Source organism: Ptychodera flava, chromosome 11 (assembly GCF_041260155.1).
Source record: "Ptychodera flava strain L36383 chromosome 11, AS_Pfla_20210202, whole genome shotgun sequence".
Lineage (NCBI taxonomy): Eukaryota > Metazoa > Hemichordata > Enteropneusta > Ptychoderidae > Ptychodera > Ptychodera flava.
In genome coordinates, this window is record NC_091938.1 from 30,350,912 (window position 1) to 30,360,026 (window position 9,115).

The 9,115-nt window shown below is 39.4% G+C and overlaps 1 protein-coding gene across 1 annotated transcript; it reads right to left on the reverse strand.

Moving 5' to 3' along the window:
* Nucleotides 1-104: 104 nt before the first annotated feature.
* LOC139144060 (leucine-rich repeat protein soc-2 homolog) lies at nucleotides 105-7,303 on the reverse strand. The gene is made up of 3 exons (XM_070714706.1): nucleotides 7,075-7,303; nucleotides 2,776-4,135; nucleotides 105-1,977 (listed from the first exon to the last, which is right to left on the reverse strand). The coding sequence occupies exons 2-3, from the start codon at nucleotides 4,127-4,129 to the stop codon at nucleotides 1,916-1,918; spliced, it is 1,416 nt and encodes a 471-aa protein (XP_070570807.1). The 5' UTR covers nucleotides 4,130-4,135; nucleotides 7,075-7,303; the 3' UTR covers nucleotides 105-1,915.
* Between the last annotated feature and the right edge of the window lie 1,812 nt (nucleotides 7,304-9,115).

A 9,115-nucleotide genomic window follows, 5' to 3' on the forward strand; every position in this document is an offset into this window, starting at 1 on the left:
GTGTCAATGAAGAAGAGCTATGACTTAAAAAATATGAAATATCTTCAACACGTAGGGTGGTTAGTATTTCGTGCACAAGGAGAAAAAATTAGACAAACTCAATTCAGCTTTTAGTGAAGGACATTTATTTACATGGTTATAAATTTATCGAATTTGATCATAAATTATCATACAATGTTCGTTATAAAAAATGCTTTGCCAGTCCGTTGAACTTTCGAATCTTGACATAATATCAGTGACATACTGTCATGAATGGATAATATCATTCATGATGTGCGTTACATTCTGACTTGGCTGACTTGAAACTATTAGTAATAACACAGACAATATAGAAACAGACTTGCAACGGGTATTGTTCAAGGCGTGAAACGGTTACGTAACTCATCCATGTTCGCCTCGCCTCAGGTTGCTCTCGCCTCTCTTTTCCGAAGAGTGCCGACCATGCATCATTCGGTAATTTTCGGATTTTCGCCAATTGTTAAGCGAAAGTATGTTCGGCAAAGTTTGTGTTGTTGTTGTCGTGTGGTGCTGAGCGGAATTGACGTGCTGGCGAAAACGGGAGTGTTTTGAGCTTCAGGAAAGTGAGTTTTACCGTTTTAAAAATTCCTCTCATATTTTTATGAATATATAATGAGTGTGTTTGAACCAAATTTGAAAATCTTTTATCGATACTGTCTGGTTTTACTCAATGGTTTACGGTCATACCTTTTTTTACACGTTCGTCTAAGGAAGGACATGTTTATGAAACTGCTGGCGTGTTATGTTTTGATTGGCGTGAAGCAGTGTTTCTGCCATAAGAGCTCACAAAGTAACTATGGTTGCTACGCGACTGGCAGCACGATGCCATCTCGTCGTATTTTTCGTATAATCTCGTGCAATTATCAACAACAAACAAATTCTCCAAAAAGTTTAACACCTTTGAAGCTCATTTTAATATAAAAAGGTAATAGTCTACTGAGACGACCATGGAACAAAAGGCATGCAGCATTGCCAGTCTGTGTCTATATTTGTCTGTGGTAATAAGAGAACAATTGTTCTTATTCTTGTTCGTTTTTAATGCAAGATTTTCTTGGTGTAAATGTTAGTTAGACTAGATAACGAGGTAGTGGGTTTACAGTGTGGTTAATGTTATTCAGAGATACAATATTGAATCTTGTTATGGTCAGAATGATAACATACGAGTTTTACCGCTGTCGAAGTTATGACACATTTTTTGAAAAGGAGTCTTAGCTATGCACTTTCCCCTAGAGACCACGCTTTTTTTTCTAATGTTTTGCAGAAGAAAAAATATAAATGCCCTTTTTATAATCACCTGGCCCTCTGAATCAGTAACGGTTACAGTTTTGGAATAAATTATTAATGATGAGTTTTTATTTTGAAATATCAAGACCATCTATCACTCTCTTTATCTAATGTTGTAAGTGTCACGGAGTAGTAATGAGTGTCAAACATCGATGTCCCATGTAGAAATACAGTGTAGTTTTCGATCGGGTTCAAACCCACAACGAACGGCACTCAGTCACCTTACATCGATGTCCAATGTAGAAAACTATTATTTACAATTACAAGTGCACTGTCAATGTACTGCTGCTTGATTCTATGTTTTGACAGTTTGATGTTGTCTTTGTTTCTTCGTTTTGTTTTCAAGGAGATGGGATATATTTATATGGCACCACCACGGCAAACCGAACGATACGTGAAACGTGTCACTTATATCAAATTGAAGCCAAACTTTACGAGAGTTAGACTGCACTGCTTCTTAAATTGTGATGCTGAACATTTTACATCAACTGCAGCATTTTAACGTCATGATCTATACAGATATAATTATTCAATGAGGACGTGATTTGGTTCTGTCGACTCCAAAGTTGCAGTGACACCTGTTGAGTGCGCATGCTCTCTTCTTCACAGCGTTTCACATGGCAACGGCCGTGGCTCCACAGCCTACCTCGTCCCCTGTGTGGTTGAGGTCGACATCTGTGAAGAGGAACAGAAAAAAGGGGTTAGTTATCTCAGATAAGGCAATCAGTCTACCAACATAATACATTTTAATGGCCACCAATTTCTACAAAGTATACTTCCTGACAATTTAAAGTACTGGTTCAATTATTTCTTATTTGTGTAACATAATAGCACGTCACATTAGCGTATAGATTGGCCATTAGATCTTGGAAGGCGGTGTTTACACAGTACTCAGGGAAAAATCTGCAACTTTGCTGATGTTGCAAGAAAAATACTGTTCACATATAGAAAATGGAAAAGTTGCATTCTTGAAGTAGTATGTATTCTTGACCAGCTCCGAAACAATGTCCTGAACCTTGGATGTCTTCATACCAACTATACTCTCCAGATATTTGATGGCCCATGGATGGTGAAACAACCATATTAAAGGGAAACGGTCGTTGGAACTGCGCCTGTGCGAGTTTCTTGTGTACAAACAATGTATTTCGTACACGATATCTAGATGCACCTCATCATCATAGCTGCAACATTTAAATTATACGGTGTAGATTATGACAGACATGTTTTAACTTTCATCAATCACCATTGTGCCTTGGATACATTTTTTACATTGGTCGTATGGGTCCCATACGACCTTTAAGCGCAGTTCCGACGACTGTATCCCATTAAGTAATGAAGTAGAATATTATGACCAGGAATGACGACAAAATGTTTGATGCATTTTTTTAAAATTTACATTACTGTGTATTTATATTTATATTGAAATTCCCAAATTTATAGAAAATTGAGATTTCTAATGAACACAAAACTCACCGCGTTCAATTGTTTCCACAACATCCGTTTCAACCGTTTCACAGTTGACGTCCAACAACTTCAGACGTATCAGTTCGTCGAACAAGTCGGCCGGCAAATATTCAATCTTGTTACCTTGCATTTTCAGGTCGACAAGGTTGCTGAGTGCGCAGAACGACGCTGGAAGACTGGTAAGCTGGTTACAACTCATGTCCAGGGTCTGTAGGCGTTTGAGTTTGCCTATACTACGGGGGAGAATTCTGAGGGCGTTGTTGTTGATGAAGAGGGTCTGGAGTCTGCTCATCTGACAGATGGATTCCGGAAGGACATTCAGTTTGTTGTTATCCAGAGACAGAAGTTGCAGCCGTTGGAAATTCTCTCCAAATCCACCCGGTAATGTCTCGATGAGATTGCGATCAAGTTGTAGTTCCTGCAAATTCACGAAATCACATATTATGTCTGGAATTGAAACCAGTTTGTTGTCGCAGAGGACTAACCTCTGCAGTCCCGTGGACTTTCTGTCCGCATACGCCGGCAACTTCTTCAGCTTGTTGTGTTTGGCGTACAGCGCCCTCAAATGCTGCAGCATGAAGATGCCTTCCGAAAGTTCGGTCAAGTTGTTGTAGTTGACTTCAAGAACCCGCAGCGAAGGCAGACTTCTCCAACCCATCATAAATGGAAGGTTCCGTAACTCATTCTTATTGGCGAAAAGACTTTCTAAGCACTGCAGTTCGCATATAGATCCAGGGAGCTCAACAAGCCTATTTTGACTCACATCCAAGTAGGAGAGATTTTGCAAGCATCGACCCAGATCGACTGGCAAATAAGAAATCTGGTTTTTCCGTAAGCTCAGTTTCTGGAGGTTCGTTAACTGGCAGAACTCGTCCGGAATAACCGTCAAGTTGTTGCCGTGGATGTCCAGGGCAGTCATATTCCTAAAATTAACAATTGCAGGTGGAATTTCGTTGATTTTATTGTAAGCTAAATCCAGGTATTCAAGTTCCCGCGCTTCCAACACCCCTTCAGGGATCTCTTCCAAGTCGTTGGAGTAGAGAAATAACGCTCTCAAATTCAGCAATTTAGCAAACACGAATGGAACAGTCTTTAATTTGTTGTTCTTCGCCCAGAGCGACTTCAGACTGGTCAGATTACACATTGAAGGGGGAATCATTTCAAATTCATTATTGCTGATGTCCAACCAGATGACATTTTTAAATTTGGAGAATTCAGGCGGTAGATCGCTCAGTTTGTTGCTGATAAGTCGAATATTGGTCAAGTCAACTTTCTCGCAAAGCTCCACGGGAAAATGCCTTAAGCCAAGGTTATATAGCGCCAATGACGACTCATTGTAGATGTACTTGTCCCACTCTCCCATGGCGAACTATAGAATAAAAAAGAAAAGCTGTAAATAGGAGTACATCATCCAATCGATCCCTATAGAGGGCGATGTGATTTTCTAATATGTCACGTTTCATTTGTGGAGATCACGCATTGTTCAAATGATACAGTTTGTGGAGAACCATATCCATTATTGATGTGTAATTTTACTGAAAAACTGACATTAATATTGCTTTGAAGCCAATAGAGATTTCAAAAATATCTGAAACGCGTTTTTTTCGCGGACATATGGAATGGCTCAATTTAACGCTTTGAGCGCCAAAGTCAACTTTTGTCGCCTTTAAAAAAATTATCCCAGACAATTTTTAAAAGATTTTTTCCGAAATTTTGATAAGAAACTGTAGCCGATGTAATGACTATTTGGTTCAAAATTATCAAATGAATAAAGAAAAAATCTTAAAAATTGGTAAAATGTTGCACTATAATTTTGATGGGAAAAATTAGAGCTGACGTGCAAGAAGTACCAGCGCGAAAGTCACTGGTGGGTACAAATACTACAATTGTGTTCAACACGCATTTGCACCCACGGCCACACACGGTTACCACGCATAACAAATAATATCAGCGTACGTGACAACTGAAGTTTTACATATCATTGGTATTCCGCTAGAATTATTTCGACAATAGAATGGCTTTACGAAACACCCACCTATAAATTCCACTTCCCTTTTGAACCTGTTACTAAGGAAACACACTACCATTCGAAGAATTTCCACCCCGGGTAACGCTGAGATTGTGCGCTGCTAGAATTGTACATACTTGTATCCCAGGTTGAAAAACTGCACAGATGTCCATATCATATCTCTACACAAATGTGCTTGTAATTTCCCCATTTCTGACCTCCATGTATAGGGTGTTTTGATTCAGTGAATCTGGGAAGATGCAGTCGTGTGTTCAACTCAATAAGTTCTTCATCACTATACTGGATTTTCACATCGCATTAATGAAGATGTTCTAAAATGCAGATAAAAGACTAACCACTTGCATCAAGAGCAATGCCTCATAGAGAGTTATGACTGTTTCAGTGGCAGTATGCAGAGTATTAAATCGATTTCGATTTGTCTCCGTCTTTGAAGACGACGCCATTGTCTGGTGCAAATCACTGTCCATCAAAGTTATTGATTTCGTCTTCGGTGAAATACAATTGATTTTTCCCTAATCCGGGTTTCCACGCTGTTATGCTGATATCAACTCTCCAAGTTTAATTAAGACTGTATAGACAGTAGTAGATGTGATCATTGCGTGTTAATATGTAGGTCACAAGGGTTCATGATAAGCTGGGTTGGAGCAGGCGATAAGATAGAGGGGGTGGCCACTAGGGGGTATATAGGGACACATGTTTGGTGTCAAAAATTTTGACGTCGAACGTCAAAAATCGCTGCATGGCAGATCTGCACTTGAATACCGTCACGGATCAATAACAAAGGTGATCGAAGGACATGGTCATTGCGGACCAAGACCAAGAAGGGCACGATGAAGTCAACGAACGGCAACTTCAAGCAGTATGTGGTGGGATGCCGGTAAGCCGGCTTAACTCTTGTCGGAGCTCAGTTATCCGACGAAGTCAAAGTGGATTCTTTTGCCTGTAGGAGATACAGGCAACCAAAGTTTACGGATCGATTAACATTGACTTTATTCTCAAGTTCACAAAAACAATCCGTCGCGAATGTCAACAGCTTGGGAAGTGTAAATAAAAATAATTCGATTGGCCTAAATCACTGGGTGTGGCTATTAGTGTATATCAGGCCCTATATAAAAATATCTTACGGTGTACAGACGATATCTCCACTGTTTATTAATGCGGTAAATTTCATGTTTCAGATATGCAAGAAAAGGACTATTGAGTACAACAGCAGCGTGACTGCGGTTTGCCACAACCTCTCACGCTCCACACTCACAATAAAAACTGTGTCCATTTCACAAACAATGGCGTGTTGACCGTAAATAACACAATAGAGAACAATAGCCGATCTACTTGCCCTGTCAAAACATGTCGGTTCATGTACGAACACGTATGCTCGGGCCCAAGTTCGTGGGTTCAAGAATGGCTAAACACAATGACAATGGTATAGAGGTCAATTTCAGAGATTTAAAACTCAGAGCTGAAACGAAGTGCCCACACGTATTCGAACGTGGACATGTGTTACATAAAAGCTACTATGCAAAAATAAACTTATCGGCCTGATTTCACCACCATATGTACACTATTATTACGTAAAAGCAAAGAGATTACAAAATAATCGGGACGTTTTAGCATTGTGACAACTGTCCGAATTAAAACAGAACCAACTTCTCAAATAAGCCTATTAAACTAATAGACAGGCTTAAAAATACCAGCGTGCTTTCATCTCACGCTCGGATTCTTTCTACCTGCACATTTTTGTTTGTCAATACAACACGGTACTTTCGGATGATTCATATTGAAGTAGAGCGACCAGGATTTCTATGATAATAGCCCTACCAATGTAGTGTTTCTCTTTGTGCGCGTTACGTGAATTAAAAAGAACGCCGGCTGCGGCCAAACACCGTGCGCACTCGTTAAAAAACTGACGAAGCAGGCAAATCTAATCTAACGGTATACAGTGTACAATAGGTTCAGACGTACATTCATCGTTAATGTAATTAAAATTAGGTAACAGGTCGTCTAAATGATATTTACTAATAGGTAACTTATTTGGCAAGGCGCCAAACGTTGGTGAAAAATAACTCGTATGCAGTAAAGCTATAGGACGTGCACGCAAACCAACATTTTCGAGACTTATCGAAATCAGAAACGTGATGGGTCTAATTTTAAGGGACTGGAATTTCGAAGGCCAGCTCCGACCAGAGATGACTACAAATTTTGTGGTTACATGGCTAGAGCCAACAAAGTACACTGTTCCCTGATCGGATCCAAAAATACAGCAAGCGATCCACTCTTACCTGTCCAGCCGGTCCTCTGGGCCTTTCTGGTGCAGTTTCGAAGCACGTACCTGGCGAAAAGCTGACTCGGGTATTTGTGAATTCAAGTGTCAAATATCTGTGACTCTAGGCTGATGCCCATGCCGTCAGGTATGTAGAGGCCTTGTTCAGTACGCACTACAGCAAGTAGGGGCATCGTAAATAGTTAACTTTATTAACAGCCGACACTCGCCTACGCAGAATGTTCGCCGTATTGTGGTGCTGAGCGCCCTCTATAGCTCCGAGTTATTCTTCGGGTTTCAGTCAGTTGTGTGTTGTCAGACTATGTCCGAATCGCTGTTCCTCAGTGTATGCTTGTCGGTACAACAGAGAAACACCACAACTACATCATGTATAGTGACCTTGAAGATCTTGAAGTTGCCTGGTAAGGAAGGCTATCGCATGGATACATAATAATCCCAAATCCATGTTCATCCCCTTTATCCTATACCGGTATATCTAATATTATCCTTGGAACCTCCCAACGCAACTCAAAAACGATATGGTCAGACGTTCGAGAGATGCTGAAAATGCTCACACGTTGGTAAAAATAAATCTTCAAGATGTCAAAATGTAAATGTGAAAATATCAAGAAATACTGTGATGTATATTCGTTTCTTAAATTTCGTGAGATTCCCGTATAGGTGATTTTTCCCAGGACAATTAATTTCACTGAACAACTTGCAATCACTGACCTTTGGGCCTCAAGAAGGCTCAAATATTTATAGTTGGTAGGGTTTTTTTCTTGAGTCAAATTGTTCGTGATTTTGGTTGATTTATGCATAACCCCTCAACTGTGATTCATGCAGCAACGTCATTTGAAAGAAAATACAGGTGATTTCACACATTCATCTCTTCGCTTCTGTTAATCGAGCATCCAATCATACTACTGATGCTGATATCTTTGTTATAATTATTTGAAGAAAGGGTTTCTTTCAAAAAATAAATATACGTATGCTGACTTTAATGTAGATATTTTGTCTACTCGAAGTTAATCTTTCTTATCGTAAAATATGGTGCAACTTGGAGTTTGAATCACCTGCAGCTGTCAAGCGGCCAAGTCTTGTCTTTATCATATGTATATTACAAGATAATTTTTACAGAATCGGATTGACTTTTCTGTTCTGGCTAGCCGAAAAGTGAACATTTCTCGGCCAAAAGTCTGCTTCTCGTGATGTGATAATAAGTACTGATCTTTCAAAACATTTTCTGCAAAGTACATGCCCCTTGGCATTTAATTAATTGATGATGTCATTGATGTAATGATCGATAATTTTGACACATGGACTTGGATATTTAATAATATTTCTTAAATCAACCTGAATGGTTTTCTTGAGATATTGTGCAAGCTATGAAAATGCGTGACCTTTTTCTTAAAGCGCGGTAGCTCTTATAATACACATAATACTTGGAATGTGTACAAGAAAAAGTCGTACACCTTATTGTCCATGCTAAAAATGCTGTACGGTTGGGGCCCCGACTGACTTGCAGTGTGTTTGCAAGGTTATATCTGATTGGTCGATTGTCACTATTCACAGAAACTTAGGGAGTTTGTTTGCATTATTCAATTATGATGGTAAGATTTTGCCAACCAATTGGATAACAGCTTCCAAATCGCTGCAAGTCAGCCGTGTAGTTGTACTGGTAGTGATTCGAATCCCGCTGATCCGGTAAGTCTATGATACTGTCACCAACTCCCAGTTTAACCACTGGTAGAATTTCTTTGAGAAACCCGATTGATATTGCTAAAGCTTTCGACAGCCATTTTTGTATTATCAATCGAACTCCTGATCATACTTCAGTTACTGATAATTTTCAACAGTTACAGGGATATGTTGATGATTGACTCAGAAATGTGCTCACTTTTATCATCCCTTCAATCAAGAACGATCATGTATTTTCTTTACTTTTGAAGGAGAAATGTTTTATGTCATCGCAAAATTGCTGCTTATGAATATCGATGCAAGTGTATTTTGATTACAAATTACAGGTTGAATCGTTTAAACGACAGTGGTAAATCATT

Excerpts from the sequence above, each read along its gene's own strand:
- LOC139144060 (XM_070714706.1), bottom strand. The coding sequence starts at position 4,129 with ATGGGAGAGTGGGACAAGTACATCTACAATGAGTCGTCATTGGCGCTA. Across the intron at positions 1,978-2,775 it reads TGTGGAAACAATTGAACGCG|ATGTCGACCTCAACCACACA; the intron begins GTGAGTTTTGTG and ends TCCTCTTCACAG.